This window comes from Chenopodium quinoa, unplaced genomic scaffold (assembly GCF_001683475.1).
Source record: "Chenopodium quinoa cultivar QQ74 unplaced genomic scaffold, ASM168347v1, whole genome shotgun sequence".
In the NCBI taxonomy this organism is placed as follows: Eukaryota; Viridiplantae; Streptophyta; class Magnoliopsida; order Caryophyllales; family Amaranthaceae; genus Chenopodium; species Chenopodium quinoa.
In genome coordinates this window covers 896,477-917,032 of record NW_018745323.1, presented here as the reverse complement: position 1 = coordinate 917,032, position 20,556 = coordinate 896,477, and the positions used below count along the sequence as shown (strand labels likewise).

The 20,556-nt window shown below is 34.4% G+C and overlaps 3 protein-coding genes across 3 annotated transcripts; 2 read left to right on the top strand and 1 right to left on the bottom strand.

Moving 5' to 3' along the window:
• Positions 1-1,238: 1,238 nt before the first annotated feature.
• Positions 1,239-5,897, top strand: LOC110712411 (uncharacterized membrane protein YuiD-like). The gene is made up of 5 exons (XM_021890872.1): positions 1,239-1,629; positions 3,597-3,753; positions 4,285-4,335; positions 4,433-4,525; positions 5,322-5,897. The coding sequence occupies exons 1-5, from the start codon at positions 1,433-1,435 to the stop codon at positions 5,403-5,405; spliced, it is 582 nt and encodes a 193-aa protein (XP_021746564.1). The 5' UTR covers positions 1,239-1,432; the 3' UTR covers positions 5,406-5,897.
• A 929-nt stretch (positions 5,898-6,826) lies between these two features.
• LOC110712483 (2,4-dichlorophenol 6-monooxygenase-like) lies at positions 6,827-11,861 on the bottom strand. The gene is made up of 11 exons (XM_021890947.1): positions 11,316-11,861; positions 10,207-10,289; positions 9,969-10,104; positions 9,228-9,700; positions 9,098-9,145; positions 8,727-8,898; positions 8,498-8,610; positions 8,301-8,397; positions 7,979-8,198; positions 7,713-7,866; positions 6,827-7,503 (listed from the first exon to the last, which is right to left on the bottom strand). The coding sequence occupies exons 1-11, from the start codon at positions 11,539-11,541 to the stop codon at positions 7,081-7,083; spliced, it is 2,145 nt and encodes a 714-aa protein (XP_021746639.1). The 5' UTR covers positions 11,542-11,861; the 3' UTR covers positions 6,827-7,080.
• A 5,681-nt stretch (positions 11,862-17,542) lies between these two features.
• LOC110712412 (remorin 4.1-like) lies at positions 17,543-20,464 on the top strand. The gene is made up of 3 exons (XM_021890873.1): positions 17,543-19,136; positions 19,237-19,318; positions 20,044-20,464. The coding sequence occupies exons 1-3, from the start codon at positions 18,397-18,399 to the stop codon at positions 20,254-20,256; spliced, it is 1,035 nt and encodes a 344-aa protein (XP_021746565.1). The 5' UTR covers positions 17,543-18,396; the 3' UTR covers positions 20,257-20,464.
• Positions 20,465-20,556: the final 92 nt, after the last annotated feature.

Sequence of the window (20,556 nt, the reverse complement as noted above, 5' to 3'; positions counted from 1 at the left end):
TCTGGAGCATGGCTTAGGGGATGGGCGGCACCAGTGCGGTGAGGAAGGGGTCTAGGCACCGGGAGTGAGGAACCTGGTTGGGTGGCGGTTGTGGGGAGGTGGTTGGGCTAAGGTGGCTCGTTGGTGGCAAGTGGGTTTTTTTTAAGTTTTTTTTATAATAATTAATCAATTTAAATAATAACCAATAACATGTTGCCACATGACATAATTCACCCTAATGACAAACAGAATTAGCTGTCGTTAATCATTAAGGACATGTCATGATTTTTTGTAAAACTCAAGTGTATATGGTGAATTTGAAAAATTTCATGGATATGTGGTGAATAAAAAAATAACTCATGGACATTTGGTGAAAAATCCGTAAAAAAAACATAATAAAGATTTTGCCAAATAGTAGTGGAGCAAAAGCAAAGACATTAATTGTATAGAAGTTGAAATTTGTTTTGAAATCTTACAAATAGATTTTTATTTTTTATTATTATATTTTTTTTTACTCTAAGTGTTGTTTAGCTTGTTATTGATAATCTTCTTTAATATTCAAAAAATCAATTATTGTTTCTTTGCCAATTTGAGACCTTCATATGGAGGGAGAGAGAGAGAGTATAATACTCCATAGAGAAAATGATGGCATATTGCTTGTTCTAAAAATATATAAGTAGTTCAAATGTTTAGTCAAATGTTTAATTAGCTTCTACTTGTATCGAAAGAAAGTTCAATAGCAAAATGTTGTGCGATGATGTATCTTGGATTGAGTTGTTTTTGCACTTTTCAATATATCAAAAGCTTATATTCTACAAGAAGTTTTCCATCAAATTTAGAGTTCAGAACATCAAGTACTATAAATTGAAAGAGATTTGACACAAGCGCGCTCATATTAGGGGCGTTTTAGGATATTATCAATCTCGGACGACTTGCAAAATTTTCTTATTAATAGAACTATAAACCACATGCAATTATGCAATACCTAAAATTTGTTATAATTTTACTTATATTTAAGTTTTTGAATATCTTATTATTGAACCAATGCTTCCAAATATAAAAGAGTATTCAAATATTTAGCTTAAAACTACTTAAATTTTGTCTAATTTTAAACATAACTCTATCCACAACTCAAATTCTTTTTTGATGAATAAAAAAACCTCATAATAATCGTGGCAAGGTTTCCTTATTTGTCAATAGTCCGATACCAATAGTTTTGTTGATTTACACTACAAGGCATGTAAAGAATATTCCACCAATATTATGCTATGAGGAATTGAGGATTGAGGAGACTTCTAGTTAGTTACTCTCCCTCTTTCTCTTCCCATAATAAATCCTAACTAGCGTTAAACCAAAAAAAAAAAAAAACAAACTAAGTAAAAAGAAAAAAGAAAGCCAAAAAATAAAACCCTTAATTTTCTGAAACGTTTCGATTGAATCACCATAACCTTCAATGGAAAATGGCGGGTCGAGGTTTTCTCGATCATTAATGGCGGCTACGATGTCGAACATTCCAGTTTCACCTTCTACTTCTTCGTCTTCTTCATTTGATGCGTCTTCGAATTCATCTTCAATCTTCACCAATGTTCCTCTGATTTCTGCGTTTATTGCTTTTATTCTAGCTCAATCGATCAAAGTCTTGACTACCTGGTACATTTTCTAACCTTTTTTTTAGCTGAATTTTGTTTGGTTTTTGCTAATTTTGGATCTGTAATTTGTTGTTATTGTTTTTTGTGATTTAGGGTTGACCTTGATTTTTAATTATTTTATCGATGCGCAAAATTGGATTTTTTTAGGTTTTTTTTATGGAAATTGTTGGTGTTCTTGATTATTTTTCTGCTTGAATTTGAATTTGAGTTTACCTTGATGATTTGTAGCTGATGTTTGATGCATTCTTGATTATCTTGATGCTTGAATTAAAATGGGTGAAGAGAATGTGTTTTTGTGTGAAATTGGCATGATAGTTGCGAATGATAGGCCTAGATAGTTGTTGAGTGGTCTAATATTGGATTAGTCGGGTCTAATAATCGTGCTGAGATTTGGGGCCAATTCGTGGCATTCGCTCGAAATCTGTGTAATTACGTGAGAGGGCTTGTTGGTTACAATCAAGAATCAATTTAGTTACGAGGTTGGTAATGATCATATAATATACGTTGAGAAAAAGGATGATATCAGATTCTTTGCCATTTTTTAGTGATATGGTCATATAGTATATCACTCGTAGATCACTCAAGATACTGTGGCTGATATATGGGGTTGTTACTGGGATTTTGGGTTAAATGTTGACACTGGAGGCGAATATGTGATTGTGGTTTCGATTGGTCATCGAAATGTACATGTAACATAATGGTAGGAGTTCAAAATACGCATGTATTGAAATGGTAGGAGTTTGGATGAAATTTAAATGTTATCAAGATTATGAGTTGAGGATAGAATGATTTCAATTACGATGTATAGCTCACTAACCTCTTTGAATATCAACCTGAGCGCTTGCTTTCCATGGTCTAAAGATGTTTGTATAGCTTTCGATAATTTCAGATGAATCCACTTCATGGAAATCACAATGAGAAAAATTAGAACCTGAGCCTTCATCTGTGTTTAAAGAACACAAACTTTTTTTTTCAAACCTTCATTTCAATCATGCCTAATTCATCTTATTTGAAGAATTGAAGGTTTCCATTAAAATTACTTCACACTTCCCAAATAGATTCATTGTATATCCACATTCCTGGACAGAAGGCCTCCGCTCCCTGTCAAAGAACTGGAATCTATGAAGGCTATAAGCCAAAAGAAATATGCATCAAATTCCTTGCCCAACCATTGTTTAGTTCAATGTTGCCTAAGCACATGCCACATTGGTACAATTTTCTCGCAGCCCTGGAAATAAGGCACTAAAATTTAGCAGAAATCTGTCAGGATCCTGACGGAATAGATTTCCAATTGCTTAATGTATCTCTTCGTTTGACTGTATAGGCTTAAATTGTTCTTTTATATATAGCCTAACATCTTATTGTAATGCTACATGTGATCTCTACCTCTTACTAAAAGACCCTTTCAGTCCTCTTCTAGTATATCTCTGCTTCAGACTTTCAGAGTAGTGACCGTCCACCTCAGTTTTAGCAGAATGTCCCTGTCCTTGGCATTTTCCATCAGACCTCAAATATCTATGGTTGCCATAGACTTTCTTAACAAAACACAGCTAAAGAACAAGTGGTGTGTCGAGTCACGAGTCTTCTCCATAGACACATAGAAGCCAGTTTTGACTAGTTACTTCATCATATTCGTTAGGAAGCAATAAAACGAGCATAATAGATAGGGTTTGAAGAAAAATACTCTTGATGAGTTGCATCATCAATCCATAAGATAGAGATATGAAGTTACAATATTGTATTTTGGTTTCAATCCTGGCAACCAAAATGTTATATTGCTATTTATACTTTGTAATTGATTTTGTGGGGTTTTTTTATATCATGGTTTTCTTCATCAATTTTTGGTTAGATAGTTAGGTATTCCATGATTAGAACTATTCTAATTCAGTAACTCTATCTTTCATATGCTGATAAGAATACCTGTATATTATTTTATCCTAAGAGGCTTAAGGTTTGATAGATTTTCAGGTACAAGGAAAGAAGATGGGATCTTAAACAGCTCATTGGTTCTGGTGGAATGCCGTCATCCCATTCTGCCACAGTCACAGCTCTAGCTGCTGCCATTGGGCTTCAAGATGGTTTTGGAGGTTCAGTTTTTGCCGCTGCATTGATCTTAGCCTGTGTGGTATGCTCTACCCTGTCCTCTCTTCTTCTGAATGGATGATTGTGTAAACAGGCACTTATGAAAAGTCGGGTGATTTTCCCCCTGTTTTTCTTTTATATATTTTTTTGGTGGATTCAGGGAAAAGGGGGGCTGGGGGAGCTTTATAAGGGTCTATGTGCATGTTGTATGAATTTATGGCTGGCTTCAAGGTTTAAATGTTATTGTGTCCTGTTCTGAGAACTATGTATTGCACGATTTGCACCTCTTGTTTCTTATAAATTTCTTTTGCTGCTGTCTTTTTTACCTTTGCTGGCCTCTCATCTTTAATGGTGCAGTAACCATAGAAAAACTATCTTTACCTTCTCCAAAACACTCCTGTTGGAATAACCTTTTGGTGTTGATAATCGTGAGCTGTTGGCTCAATTAACTAATTTTTATGATTAGAATAATTTGCCTTTTTTAGTTATCTGAGAGGCTAATTTTTATGAAACTGAATTATTGTTGAAAAAAGATTTTTTATTCTCGTATATACTCAAGCTAGTCTCTTCGCAGGTCATGTATGATGCAACTGGTGTGAGATTACATGCTGGGCGGCAAGCAGAGGTTGCTTTTACACGTCCTGCTAGTTCTCATTGTGACAAATTTATTTGCTTGTATAGCATTTATCTCTCACCACATTCTGATCACTCTTATTCTGCAGGTGCTAAACCAGATAGTGTATGGACTACCTGCTGAACATCCTCTTGCAGAAAGTAGACCATTGCGGGAGCTTCTTGGCCATACTCCTCCTCAGGTTGGTCAAAAGCATTTATATAATTGCAGACTAAAGATTAATGATTTGTATGTTTGAACGAGCAAGAAAAAATAATCTCCTTTTAATATGAAAGATACTTCTGAGCTATAATTTAATCTTCGTTACTCAGATTCGAATAATTGTGTCCAAACAAAGGGTTTTCTTGTCCAAATGAAGTTTCAAGTGGACTCAAGTCAAAGTGTCAAGGATGCAATATAAATACTAGAGATGGTATGAAGATTTGAGTATAATAGGATCTAATTTGTATGCCAGATAAATCTCACATCAATTTTCTGGCTTGAGATTTTATATCAGACTAAGATTTGCAGAAAGTAGACTAAGCTGCAAAAGGGAAATTGAATATGCTAATTTCTGGGGATTGGCTTCACTTTTTGAATCACCCTTCTCCCCCCCCCCCCCCCCAACCCAACACCACCCCCTCGCAAATAAAAGAGGGTTCACCAGTTCAAAAATGCCTCTGGTTTTTATGTTCGAACAAGCAAGAAAAAGTCTCCTTTTTACTTCAAACATAATTCTGAGGTGTAATTCTAGTCTGTGTTATTCACATACAAATAATTACTCCAAACATAGGATTTTCTACCAAGTGTTTCATCAAGTGTCCATACTTGTGTCAAAAGTGTCAAGGATGTGTTCAAATTGTAGAGGTGATATGAAGAGTTGATTGGCATAGGTTCTGATGCACATCATATAAATCTCACATCAAATTTCCGCATCATTTATTTTCTTGATGGAAGGATGCTGAATATTTTTTGTTTCATTCTCTAAATGATCACAGGTCATTGCTGGTGGATTGTTGGGTATCATAACAGCTAGTATGATTTATATGATCATCAGCATTGCTACTCGGATTACACTGTAGAAGATATCATTGCCATTCATCACAATTCAAGCCATCACCAGTTGTAACCTGCATATATGTCCGTAAAATTGATAGCATCAAACAAGGATTTCTGATATTGTTCTCGTTAGAAACATTTAATTTCTTCATATTCATTAGAGGACTAGTTTTGTTAGAGATTCGAGGTCTGCTACTGCAAGTCTCTACAAGGTAGCTTTCCAGACAACTAAAAGATATACATATAACCTTTGTCATTTGTAGTAAAACTAGCATTTGTTGCACAAAGATGCATCTAAGCTGTGAAGTTGGATGTAAGGGTATTATTGTACTATCTAGATGGAAAATAGATGTACTGCATCAAGGACACTGTCTTTGACAAAGCTGTAGTTCTCTTTTTAAAAAAAAAAAAAAAATTTTGTGTCATCTTCTGTTCAATATCTCATACTCTGCAATTCTGCTTTATCATTATTTTCTTTTTTCTTTCTTTTTTTTTTTTAAGAAAAAATCTAAAACATATACATTTGACTTTTCTCATTGATTGTAAATCTAGCATTTGTTGCAGAAAGATAATCTTAAATTGTTTTTTTTTTTTTGACAGCGTTAAAACTGTGGTGTTGGATGTTATGGTATTATTGTATTATTATTCCTTTTTTTCCCCTCATACTGAGTGTCATCTCGTGTTCAATATCTCATACTTTGCATTACCATTATTTTCAGATATTTTATATTTTTTTTAGTTTCACTTGGGTGAAGAAATTTTTGGTTAGGTTTATGTAGATTTGTTGATTATTTGATGTTTTGAATGTCAATCAATTAATATTAGTCCCCGTTAATATTTTGGGTATTGAATCATTTAGATTTTTAGGAATAAGTTGGGTCTTACAATTTGGTTTAGATAATCAGGTTCCATTCAACTTTGCAGATTAAAATTATGCCGAGTCGATTGCAATATAAAGCATAAGATAACCATAATCTCAACTTGTTCTGCATCCTTTTTAGCTCTATTACCTATCTAGGGTTCTATCATCAAAAATATTACCGGTGAGCTAAGCTCGATGTTAGAGGACACTTGATATTATGATGGAATGTTAAAGAGTCCCAAAATCAATGCTCGCCTCTTTTATTATCACATGATCAATGTTCTTGCTATATTGTTACCGGTGACATACGAAAAAAAAGTTATTTCTCGTCGCATTCACCTGAAGTTTCATAGTCATGTTATGGGGGTTATTAGTATACAAGTATATTACTATGTATAATGATTTATGGGAGTATAGCATGCGTAATAAATTTTTACCATGATTGTCACAGAGCTTCATGCTAGCATACCAAATATCATTGGGATGACTTTTGAGCACTTCATGAAACAAACATATACTTTAGGCCTCAATAACTACCCATCCAAGATATGAATCATGTGATCATAGGTTAGCATCGAATTTTATTAGCAAATACTAGTCCAAATTAGAATCGCCCTTGGAACAACCTGGTTCATAAACAATACTTCGTATTTTCTATGATAATACATTGTTTAAACAGCCAGTGCAGCAACAACATTTTCAGAAATGCGATCAAGTTTAGCACACTGGCACGGGGGTTTTGGGGTATGGGAATGTACGATATGTTGACAATACCAACTTTCGTAATCTTATTATCAAATCTTTTATAACAATGTCCCTAACATTGTTAAATGACTTTAATCTACCTGTGCATCAAAAATATTTTCAGGCTTCTTATAAGCATGTCCCAAAACAACAGAAAAAACCTTGTCCATTTCATAACTGGGGTAACGGATCTCTGACATTGCGCGCCAAGCAATATGCTCATCTGGCCTGACAAGAATGGCTCCTCTATCATTCATCCCACACAAATCCCACCAGGATGGCAAGTTTGGGGACTTTTTCACTTCTACAATGTTAATGTAATTCCCCACTGAGCATGGTGCGGCATTATTGGCACGGTTGTATGGCCATATCACGCATACCTTGACAAGAACTTTGAGTTTATCAGCTACCTTCAGTGTTGCATGAGCAAGATTGTAGGAAGACTCCACTGGTGCTATTATGAGAACAAATTCGACTTTATCTCCCGATACAAGGTCCAATGTAGAGAAGTTATCCTTCAAAAGGATAGCAGAAGTGTGAGAACGAGCAACAAAACATGCAGTATGTATAAATACAAAGAAGGTTCAAACAATATGTTGAAAATAAACACACATTTCATGTGAAAACGAGTCAACTTCTATTGGTTATATAAAGAATAACTATTATTTACCAACCAAAGAAATTCAAATATAAGCAATGGATCAGCTGCAATGATCCAGTATACCTCATCAGAAACACTTGATAATGATTTCACTTCCATATGGGGAAGCCGTGAGCCTGGCTCTGATGATGGAACATAATCCCTTCGACGACCAGTGGGGACATTTTCAGCATCATGTATGACATTTTTATCCAATACAAGAGCACCCTCCTTGTATCTGGAGATAACAAATTCAAACATATAATCATTGGAAACTCCTCTGTAGTATGCGCAAGGAGGCAAGGAATGCAGAACAAAAGATAGAATCTAATTGAAAACAGAAGTAACACCTGTAACCAAGATCCTCGGCAGGAAACTGGAGTTGAAGGCTCTTTCCTTCTTCGAAAATACGCTTTAATCTGGCCAGCCTTGACAGGCCAACTGGGTTTTTATCATTCAAAATGGCTTGTGAAAGTTGTGCTCGGCCTATACTGAATAGCCCATCCAAAATCACTCTCTGAGCTCCAGATGGTAGAATTGAGCCGAGGCCATCATTAATTACACGATGAACTGCCAAAGTAAGAATAAACAACTCATGAAGAGTGACTCATTATTAAGAGAAAAATAATGAATAAAGAAGTTAAAATTGCCAAGGTTGTGAAGTCTGAGAACCTGAGTTTGCAACAGTAGGGTCAAGTCCAAGGGCAGCAGGGACTTCCATGGCTGCTCTAAAGTTCTGAACACTGAGTGCAGTGTTGAATTTGGCTATCTACCAAGTGACAAAAATGGTTAAAAAATGAGAAATGAAGACTATAGAAACTCAAGAAGTAATAAAATAAGATAGCAGACCAAAGCAAATATGCCAATACCGGCCTCCGTTCTGTTTCATATGTGCTGAGAAGTGTGGTTGGGGAAATACCATTGACAACTGCTGCCAGCTTCCAAGCAAGATTTTGAGCATCCTGAATCCCAGTATTCATGCCTACAGAAAGCATGAAAAGTGATAAATAACTACAAGGCACAGTTGGGCCCAGAAGTGTGCCTTGAATCTTCAACTGGATATTCAAGAAACGCATAAATGGGAAGATATGCTCATACCAAAACCACCAGCTGGAGGAAAACGATGAGCAGCATCACCAGCTAGAAAGACTTGGTTATTAAAGTCGAACTTCTCAGCAACTTCAGCATGCATTACCCAAGGCTTAATATCGATTACAGCTATATCTTCAAGCTCATGACCGACCAATTTAAAAATTAAATCCTCACACATCTAGGAACACAAAAACCAAAACATCTATTAAAATAGTGGATTCAGAAGTCTCCTACAGCATATAATATCTCCACGACTCTGTAGGTTGTATCTAGTCATGGTTCCTAGACTTTGGATGTATGATTACACCACATATTGCCAACTTAACCATTTATAACTATTATCTATAGGATTTGTCAAGTATGTATATATAATATACCTTGGGACTAAAATCTTCAAGATTCTGCTGTGGAGGATAATATGGTACCTGCCAGCTTATACAAGAAGTTGTTAACAAAGAGATGGCACACATCCAATCACTATAAATTAGAAAATGATGTCAAGAATACCTGCAATACAAATTCCCCTTGCTGAAGATCATGAGCAACAAGAACTCCAATTGCTTCAGTGTTGAATATAAAGAAAAGCATGCCTGGTCTTTCCTTGAGTAGATATCTTCCCAGGGCTTGGCTTGTAAAATGCACACTCACCAACTTTTGCAAGTCTCTTTCACCTTCCATCTCTATTCCAGCAAGCTTCCTCACTGTACTTCCCGCACCATCTGTTCCAATAAGAAAACCACACTGGATATCTTTCTTTAATGTCCGTCCATCCTTGTGAAAAGAAGAAGTAACATTAACACAATTATCAGTCACAGCAAAGGACAAGCATTCGTGGCCCATCAAAATCTTCCTCTCTTTAATATCTCTATCGCCTTCATGAATTTTAAAGTCAAGATTTTCTAGTTTCTTCAGCAGTAACCTGATTAGCTTGTATTGAGAAAAATGAGCAACGGAAACTGGGCTAGCAACTCGCTCCAAATCTGTAAAAGAGGGCACGATGATAAGCTGCTTGATGCTTTATGCATATTAGAACAGCCATGCAAGTAAATCATGTTGCCTACAATACTAAAAGCAGAAAGATTAGTAAAGTAGCATATCTAGGCCAAAAATATAGACTAACGCTGATAATGTAGACATAGTGGACACATCTTCTTTAGAAAAAGAAAAGACATGGGGTCTTTGGTTCAATCTTTATTTGTATCATTCATCAGATTTTTTGGTTACATTATGACATCAAAATAAGCATACCTTGAGGTTGCATATGATCAACTGAACCAAGGACAGAACCAGATAGTGATGTACAATAAATGAATTTTCTCCACAAATCTACAGGTGGTTGAAACTGCTGGATCTCCTCAGCTAGACAATCCAGCTTGCGGAAGACCTGGCAAGGAAATCTAAATGAAAACAGCACTAGCATTTCAGGATGCTATAAATCTGGAGTTACATCAAGCATATTGCCAAATGCTATGAACCATGAAACTACCTCCATGGATCTGTTGTTGATAAAATGAGCTTGAGGATGTCTAGAAAAAGCTGTGTTCTTCTCTAAGACTGCACATCTGACACCTGTAGGAAGAAGAATGCATCACAATCCCAATAATTTGACAAAAAAAGCACAATTTTAGCATAATTGTCAACCTTTATAGTATAACTAGCTTTGAGAGAGAAGGTCAATGGAACTGGCAATTATAAAATCTTAGAAGTACAATTAAGTTTAAGATATCTAAGGTGCAGAAGAATAGGAAACTAGGCTTAATCCAAATAGCAAATTGCATTCCATGGAGCCTGTGCACTGGCTGAATTCTAGAATAGCTCATCTGGTCACAAATAAGATTTTGGAGCGAATGTTCCAGATGATCCTTTTCTAAGGAACGGATAAACAATGTTCTCTAATTAGACCAGCACGAGATTTGGTACGAGTACACATTTTACTCTTAATATTGTTAAATTAGGCCAAAATGTAACACTTTAACGTATTGATTTGCCCTATTCGGTTTGCAGGGGAATATGGAATTACGTTACCGTGGAATCTTCTGATACATCTTCTTGATGGTGAATTTAGAGGCTGTCATCAATTAAACCCTCCACATTTCTGAACATAATTGCTGCAGCCAATGGTTTTCTCAAACACAGCTGACAATAATAAAATTTCAATCTAAACCCCACCCAAACAGCACAAACGATCCCATTATAGCGACAGAAGTTTGAAATACAGCTAACTCCGAGCCACAAATTCAATATTTTCCACAATATCTCACTGTCACCTTTCCTAAAAAACTAACAAAGGGGCATTTCAAAATCATCATTTCAAAATCATCATTCAAAATCATCAGCATAAACAGTGATCAAATTAACATTCAATCCACAATCCAAATCATCAAACAACTTCAATCACACAACAAAAAAAAAAAATTTAAACAGCCAAACTACCAAATGGGCACTCAAATTAGCATTACCCATTTCATCACTTCCAATCCAAACACAAAATAAGCATACAATACAATCATTTTTCACTAAAAAACCACAATTTAATTCAAATCACCCAAATAATTAATAGAAGAAAGAAAGAAAAGGGTTTAAGAGGGGTTTTACCTAATTTGGTGAGGAGTATAGATAGAGATAAACCAACAGGACCAGCACCCACAATCAAAACTGGCAAAATGGAGTCATCTTCCTTAAATTTACTTGATGATAATGCGGAAACCCCTCTTTTGTGAAGAAATCTTAGACCAAATTCTTCAATTTTTGGTTCAAAATTGTTTCTTGTAATGTGAAAAACAGGGTTGAGATTTCTCTTCATAAATTGAAGAATCCTCATTTTTGATAATTTGGTAGATAAAACCCAGATTAGCAACAAAGCTAGAGAAAATGGGATTTGATTTGAGTTGGGTTTTGGCAGGAGAAAAGATTGTTAGACTACGTAGTATTCTAACTATGGTGCATTGGTGCTATGGTGCTCCGGCCACCACGTTTGCTGTATGATTTTCACATTAATCAATCATCATTTTGTATTTTTTTTTAACCATTAATGAATCATTTGTATTGCTAATCTTTGAAAAAATTCAAGTTTCTCTACCCGAGAAACTCTCTCAAATGGTAAATGGTAAATAAATACTCCATGTATTTATCTTTTAACTAATTGAAGTAGCGATTAGTTTTTGGCTTTGGGTGAAAAGTTAAAGTGTTCGGCGCTAGCTTTTGAGTAGCTTTTAGTGGTTTGACTTGGTCAAATCACTACTTAACAAAAAATGTGAGTGTTTAGCAAAGTAGTGGTTAGAGTAGCTTTTAGTGGTGAAGGTAGCTTTTATGAAAAGCTAGAAAGATTAACTTTTGAAATTAGAGGTAGCTGTTGGAAATTTAATCTATAGTTTTAAAAATAAAATATTGATTTTTATATGTAAGAGCTAGTCAACCGCTACTTTACCGAACACTTATATCTAAATTATTTATCTTCACATCTAACAACTTATTGACAGCTAACAGCCACCTACACAGCTAACAACTACCTCCACAGCTACAGCTACCTAGCCTTCACAGCTATAATTTGCCGAACACGCAAACTAAATGTGTTAGCTAAATTTGACCAAATGATTGTATTAACTAATTTACCAAATGATTTTTTAGACGAAAATTTTACTAAGTGATTGTATAAAAGTATTTGGTAAATCAAATTAGCTACTTGTTAAAAGTTGTTTGAGTTTGCGAAATGAAAAATAAGCTTTGAGAGTCGATAGTTGAATTAGAGTTTTAGATTAAGCTGGGTTATAAATACAATTTTCACCTTAAGAGTTTTTTTTTTTTTTTTTTTTTTTTTTTTTTTTTTTTTGTGTTCTACCCGATTCACCTTTTTGGCTAATTTGGATTTAAGGATCAGTTCTTGGTGGTTAAGTTCCACTTAGGAATGGCAACGGATCGGATTCGGGTCGGATGTGGCTAAATCCGAACGGACCTCCGAAATGATCCGAATTTTTTTTTTTTTTTTTGTAATGTCATATACCTATAATTGCTTGTATTGTCATACCAATTAAAGTATAAACATAATATATTTAAATTATAAACTAAGTTACATAACAAAATTTTGCTACAAAACAAGCAAATAATTGTCCCAAGTTATAGAGCATATGCTTATACTTTCGGATTCGGACTCATATCGGACTCCGTCGGACTTTGCGTAAGGTCCTAGTTCGATCCACCTCCTATTCGAATTCGGATCTATTTTATTGGATTCAAATCGAACTCGGATTAAATTTCCATCCCTAGTTCCACCACCCCTATTGTTGTGCGGGATCAAACACACAGTCCTCCCTATTGAGTGCAATCTCAATCCACTATCAACCTATTGGTATTTTTACCTTAAGATGTTAGATGAGCTAATGAAAAGACTCCTTATAGTTTATTTAGGTCTTGTTTGGTGATTAGATGGTAGCTAATTGATATAGCTGGTTATATTAACTGGTTTGATTACCTAGTCAAATGAACAATCTTGTGCAAATTATTCGAGATAAAACCGAAAAAATAAAAATAAAAATAAAAATCATCAAAGTACATGCTAAATCATGGATGTGATCTATGGATAGTTTAGGATAAATAACGTTACTATGTTATTTAATAATGACATGTACATTGAGAACATGAAACGGTTTACAGTATAAATTTGTGGGTGTTTGGCAATTGGCTTTTTACCTAGATTTTGGCTTTTTTGTTTGGTCAAACGGTCAAAAAATATGTTTGGTAGCTGGCTTTTAAGCTGGTTTTTCCGCCAAAAGTTAATAGGGGTAACTTTTTCTATTGACTTTTCCCCTATTGACTTTTGGCTTGTTGGCCCACTTTATACTAGTAAACAGCTAGCAACCATTGATAATTTTACCAAACACTTTTGTAAACAAGTGGCTTAAACTACTAAGTTAAAAAAATCAATTCATACATTTAATACTTCCAGCTAGTCTCTCAATACTGATGGTGCGGCAAAAGGAACACCAGGACCTGCTGGTGGGGGTGGAGTGATTCGAGACTGTACTGGTCGGTTTGTTCGAGGTTTTGCAGTCAATTTTGGAGTGTGTAGTGCATACAAAGCTGAGCTACTAGCATTAGAAATTGGACTCAAGATGGTTGTGCAACTAGGACCTACCAAGATTATGATTCAAATGGACAATGAAGCATGTGTTGAAGCTATTCGAAGCAAGGATCGAAGTGAAGGAGAATGCTTTTATATTCTGAAATATTGTGACAACCTTTTACAATCTTTTGGTAGTAATGTTAATGTAGTGCACTGTATAGGGAGGGTAACAAAGTTGCCGATAAGCTAGCTAATATGGGTGTCCCTCTTGAAGAGCGTGTTGTTTATTTCGATGAGCCTCCGATCGAAATAAGGAACATCCTTTGGGAGGATACCATAGGAGTGGCCTTGCCACGACTTATCGTGTAATTATACTCCTTTATTAAATAAACGGGCTTGCCCTCTTTTGTACCAAAAAAAAATAAAATACTTCCAGCTAGTCAAACAAGTCAACAACCAACCGCTGATTGCCAAACAATCCCTTTGTGTCACCTGAGAATACTTTAGTTTACGAAATACTTGTAATTTTTTTTTTTCAAAAAAAAAAAAAAAAAAATAGAAAAATTGCTTTATCATTTAAAAATATCTCACTGGTAATTTGTTCCCAAATATATACGTAGTATTTAGTTAGGCACTTAGGGCATTCTCTTCAGCTTAATTTCATTTTAGTTTAATTCCTTCTCTCATTAATACAAGTAAATCATTTCAGCACTATTCAGTTCAGCTCACTTCATAATATCCTTCAAACTAGTTTCTACTATTAAATTAGGGCATGTTCCGATTGACTGAACTCAGCTGAACTGAACTTATTAATTAGTGATTTTTAACTACGGATTAGTGATCTTTGATTATTTATTACTATACATATGTGTATATACAAATGTACGTATTAATAATAATAATAATAATAATATTACTATTATTATTATTATTAATTATTGATGATTATTATTATTATTATTTATTGATTATTATTATTATTATTATTAGTATTATTATTATTATTGTTATTATTATTATTATTATTATTATTATTATTATTTATTGATTATTATTATTAGTATTATTATTTCATTTATTATTGTTATTATTATTATTATTATTATTATTTATTGATGATTATTATTATTATTATTATTTATTACTTATTGATTATTATTATTATTATTATTGTTGTTGTTGTTGTCGTCGTCGTCGTCGTTGTAATAAGAGCTTGAAAGAATGAAATTTGGCTTTATATCATTAGCAATATTATTAGACGTAAATTAAGAGCTGAACTGAACTGAGCTGAATTGAATTGAACTGAATTAAACTGAATTTCAACGAAAGAGAACAGACCCTTAGAGTCTACTCCATATGAGTATTACTATATGACCATATGACCATATGTTTGAAGGAAGCATAAAGTCAAAGTATGAGCATCTAGCCATCTATACCCAACTATCACCATCAAATACTAGTATTGCTACTCTGGTAGGGTAGCTAAGTAGCTACCAGCTAGACTAGTACTCATCCATGATCCATTCAGTGCCCATTCCAAGTGTTAATAACTCACGTGAAAAGGCTCAGACTTATTACCATCATTATCCTTTTCTGTCCTTATTTATATATGCCCCATCACCATTTTTGTCCTTTTTTCTTCCCTATTTTGAATGAGTAATGACAAATTAAAAGATTTCTACCTAACATTTTTCTTTAACTTTTACATTTACATGGTTTAATTTACTCGTAATTGCATTTACATTGTTATAGAGTATATATATCATGATAGTCATTGGTGGCTTATATGGAGTTTATTTTTTTTTTTATTTTTTATTTTTTTATTTTTTTTTTCCGATTCTCTCCTAAATTTATTATTTTTAAAGTTATGCTTTAATTAATGGGTTAACCCTTAGCGCATAGCTGCTATTTGTTAGCAAATAAATAGGATGAAAAATGTATTATTACATGCTTAATAGGTAACAGGTGACAAGTATTTTGAGGGAAAATATTTAATCTATTGGATGGTAAAAAATACCACTACATACATAATAGTATATATAAAGTAATATTAAGATTTAAGACAACTTATCCTTTAATGATACATTATACAGGCATAATGGCACATTATAATGTACCACTATAAAGTCATTTTTTTCATTTTTAATTCTAAAATTTGCCAAATTTACATTTTTGTCATCCTATATGCATTGTAAACGCATAGCAAATATGCGCTGAGATGCACTCCAATTAATTGGTTGCAACTAAAAAAAACTGGAAGAAATACATCACTTTATAAACATTTCTTTCTTATTACTCATAATGAATTGACATTTATACTATTCAATTCAAAACATTGTAATTGTTTGTTTTGATAAATTAAATAATACTTGTACTTACATGAATTCAAACAACATTGGGAAATTGGTCAAGTGCAGCCTCTTGTATTTTGTAAATTGCAGTTATTTTTAATAAAAAATGTAAATTGCAACCCAAAAATTCTTATAAATTGTATATTGTAACCCAATTAACTTTTTCATCGGTTGCGTGTAGAAAATTATTGAGTTAAAGCTATTGGGGCCATTTTAGTTCTTAAGGATCCGAATTGAGCTCGGAATCAACAAAAAAAAATAAACGTAAGTGCCTCGTTTTGCGTAACAAAAATGTATTGATTTTGTGGACAACTATTTTTGCTATAAAAAAGAGGCACTTACGTTAATTTTTTGCCAATTTCCAACTCAATTTAGATCCTTAACTGATAAAATGGTTGTTAAAACCTTAATCGAACCATTTTCGACACGCAAACCGATAAAAAACTAAATTAGGTTGCAACTTACAATTTATAACAACTTTTGGCTGCAATTTGCAAAATATTAATTATCTTCGGCTTATTTTCAGTTCAGTTTAGTTCAGTTCAATCAGCTCCAATAAGCTCAGTTCAGTCCAGTTCTTATCTTAATTTCATTCTCTCATAAAATATTCAGTTCAGGTCAGTTTAGTTCAGTTCCAATAAGTTCACTTCATTCAGTTTAATTCAGTCAATCATATCAGCGCTCCTAACTTTAAATGACTGCAATTTGCAAATTTTCCAATGAAATTAGATAACCATCAACCAACGTGTTACCTACGAGGCTACGAGTAAACACTTTAACGATGACATTGAGTCATAAACACTTTAACGATGGTACTGAACCATGTCGTGTGGGCATGAAAAAATACACAACATAAACATTATCTGTCAAGAGTAGTTTATCTCATTTATTTGGGAAAAGCAGGTATAACATGATTCGACACGCTAAATCACTTTTAAAGCTTTAAATCAATGAAAATTAATTTAGACATGCAGACATGGCATGACTCATTGTACTGATACGTGGGTTTAAGTCGTAAACTAGTTGACCTTTTTGAAAACTCTTATATGAAACATTGCTTATCGCCAGACCAAAAATTAGGTCTAGCTATCCCCAAAGCACAAGATCCGATCTAACACGAACCACAACCATCGTCACCAACCATCCTTCAAACTTGAGATTTGACTCAGATGCATGACTCCCACATATAACAGCAATTCACACTAAACATACTAACAATAGTAAAATCAAAAGTTAATTAACGTGGATGTAACAACAAATAACTCTTCCCTAGATTCCGAAGTGAGGGAAGCTAACTTGCCCCCCTCTCCCTTCCTCAGTTTACTCGATAATCACAAATTTACACACTTTCCCATGTCATTTTCTGCCCATATTCTATGTACTAAAAAACCATATTATAGTATAATTAATTACATTTATATTTTTATACTATGGTTTTTTAACCGTTACACTCTTTCTGTTGCTTAATCCTTCCCTCAAACGTGCAAGTACCTGTAAATTTTTGTCAAGTTTATTTTTTTTTTTGTTAATTTATTTCTTTGGATCTGAATGACCTCAACTTCCATTTTTTTATTTTGTGAAAAATTGTAAGAAAAAAAATAAAAAAACTAAATAGCATTTCCCAAAAATTTATGCTCTCCTTTTCAAAACCCAGTTGGAATTTTATGATTGTACTTATGGGTTGCTGTCATACTACTGTTTCATTTACTCATTTGTTCTGTCAAGATTTCATCTTTTCTTGATATTTTTATTTTCCCCTCTCATGATTTTTACATTCTTTAATTAATTTATTTTCTTCATTGTTTATAATGTTGGTTTTGTGATTTTTTCAGAGTGAAAGTAAACTACCCAGATGAATTTTTGAGGTAAGTTCATTTTTAAGAATATTTGGTTAAAACAAAAAAAGTGTTGAAAACATGATGTTTTAGTCATTCAGATGATTTGGGGTTGTTTGTTTTTGTGAAATTTTTTATGGTGTTCATGGGTTGATTTATGTTTTTTTTTTCCCCAGATTTTATTGCATTATTTAGGGTGTTTAGGTATTTTTGTAGTAGTTTTAAATGAGTACTGAGTGACAAATTAAGTGTAATTTCTGACAAATAAACTCAGTAACAGCACTGGAAATCTGCGGATCTTAGTAATAAATTGACAGTATATGCAAGGAAGGTGTTTGATTAAAGTATAGTACAGTTGTATGAGTACTAGTACTATAGTACTAGCTATTTTTGAGTGAAGATTTTTCATTAGATTGAGGGTAAAAATTGAGATGGTGAGATCTATGGAGGATAAGGAGATCTCTAATGGAAGCATTACATTTGAGTTTCATAAAGGGAATGGGGTTACTAGAGCCTCTCACCCGTCTCGAACCGCCTTAGGAAAACCAACACCTTCAAAGTGGGATGATGCACAAAAATGGTTAGTTGGGTTGTCAAGGGGAGGAGAAAGGAATTCCTCCAAGGCTAATAGGCCTCGAAACTCGAATGCCGATGATACGAGGTTGATTGCCCCCATTCCCCATCAAGAGCACCGTTATTCGGTTGATGGTGATGAAGAGGTGGAGAAGGCAGAGAATGAGAAGAATGTTCATACCAAGAATGTTGATTGTGAAGAGGGTTTTTGGAGAGTTAATGAGGGGGTGGGAAATGCTAGTTTAGGTGTTAGATCAGTTTGTGTGAGGGATATGGGGACTGAGATGACTCCAATAGCTAGTCAAGAACCTTCTAGGACAGCCACCCCTATACGAGCTACCACACCAGCTGCGCGCAGTCCAATTTCTTCGGGGGGTTCTACCCCAATGAGGTGCCAGCATGGTGCTCTAGGTACCGAGAGTTATCAATCTCCTCTTGGGAGACATAATGGTGCTTATAGAATGTCTAATGGCGAGGAAGAAGATAATGGTCATAAGATGGGGGAGAGTAATGGTTTGGAACTTGTTAAGAAGATTAGTCCTTTAGAAACTCGAGCATTGGCTTGGGATGAAGCAGAGCGTGCCAAATATATGGCCAGGTGAACATTCTAAATACATCTTCCTTGAACTACATTATGATATTTGATTCACTGATAAAAACAGAAGGGTTTAACTGTTATCATATTGATTGGTTTATAGGTATAAACGTGAAGAAGTGAAGATACAAGCTTGGGAAAATCACGAGAAGAGAAAAGCCGAAATGGAGATGAAGAAATTAGAGGTAATCTACTCATCTAAGATGCTTTGAACTTCTTATATCAAATAGTAGTACTTGTATAGTCCATCTGTCCAAAGTTGTGTACTTGCAAGTTACAAGAGTGATGACGAGGGTGATAATGGATATAGAGCAACTACCATAGAGGGTAATCAGATACATCATGTTACATCATTGACTGGGAGAGGTCAGAATAATGTGAAATTGTGAACTGCTGACACCGGGAATACATCTTAGTGCTTCTGCTGTTGTTGATCTTCAACTCTTCACAGCTGATTAGTCTTCACGGTGAATAAGACTAAAATTGATTCAACGAGCTTGTAATAGTGGCATCTAGTGGAGTTGCTAGCCTAAATTATATGCACTGTGTGCCTTTACTTCATTTGTCCTCACACGCAAAACTCTGGCATCACAGCTTATAGTAGCTTACAGGCCAAAACTGAGAAGCCCCTCACGTTATGTATTGTTGTTCTACTGGTTTATTACCTGATACTGTGATACCGCTGCTTCAATGTTATATATCCTAATTCAATTTTCTGCATCATTTGTGATGAATAGTATCAGATTGATTGATCAACTGAAATTGGAATATGCTCCTATATCTATAAAAGATAAGGCTTATGGCTTATGAAATAAGTAGACAGCTTAAGAAGCAATTTTCTTCCACATGTTTGTGCATATGAATTACTTTGGCACTAAGAGGATCACTGAATTTTATATTGCTGTCATAGGTGAAAGCAGAGAGATTGAAAGCTAGAGCACAGGAGAAGTATGCCAATAAACTTGCTGCAGCTCGAAGAATCGCTGAAGAGAAGCGTGCTAATGCAGAGGCTAAATTGAATGAGAAAGCCGTCAAGACATCAGAGAAAGCAGATTATATCAGAAGAATGGGTCATTTGCCGTCTACATTCTCCTTTAAGTTGCCTTCTTTGTGCTGGCAGTAGTAAACTTCCTCAACATAATTGTATCTAGATACCGGTCTTAACGTTTGTTGCATTATTATTAAGCTTTTGCACCTTTTTCCTTTCAGTTTTTTCATGTGACAGTGACACCCTTGAAATGTTGATCAATCCTGAAAGTAAAGGAAGATGAGTTTTGCATGCAAGGCAACAACCTTATCCATGGATCAGAATATCAGATTTTAACATTGCAGATTTGCAGATGCCATGGTGACGAAATGTAGAACTATGAACTGGTGCTTGAATGTAACTAGGAGTCTAGGATTATTCCCCACCCCCTTTGGT

Coding starts and splice junctions, on each gene's coding strand:
- LOC110712411 (XM_021890872.1), top strand. CDS start 1,433: ATGGAAAATGGCGGGTCGAGGTTTTCTCGATCATTAATGGCGGCTACG. Junction 1,630..3,596: donor ATCAAAGTCTTGACTACCTG/GTACATTTTCTA, acceptor ATAGATTTTCAG/GTACAAGGAAAGAAGATGGG. Junction 4,526..5,321: donor TTGGCCATACTCCTCCTCAG/GTTGGTCAAAAG, acceptor AAATGATCACAG/GTCATTGCTGGTGGATTGTT.
- LOC110712483 (XM_021890947.1), bottom strand. CDS start 11,541: ATGAGGATTCTTCAATTTATGAAGAGAAATCTCAACCCTGTTTTTCAC. Junction 9,146..9,227: donor AAGGGGAATTTGTATTGCAG/GTATTCTTGACA, acceptor ATAAGCTGGCAG/GTACCATATTATCCTCCACA. Junction 7,867..7,978: donor GCCGAGGATCTTGGTTACAG/GTGTTACTTCTG, acceptor TGTTATCTCCAG/ATACAAGGAGGGTGCTCTTG.
- LOC110712412 (XM_021890873.1), top strand. CDS start 18,397: ATGGTGAGATCTATGGAGGATAAGGAGATCTCTAATGGAAGCATTACA. Junction 19,137..19,236: donor CGTGCCAAATATATGGCCAG/GTGAACATTCTA, acceptor ATTGGTTTATAG/GTATAAACGTGAAGAAGTGA. Junction 19,319..20,043: donor TGGAGATGAAGAAATTAGAG/GTAATCTACTCA, acceptor TTGCTGTCATAG/GTGAAAGCAGAGAGATTGAA.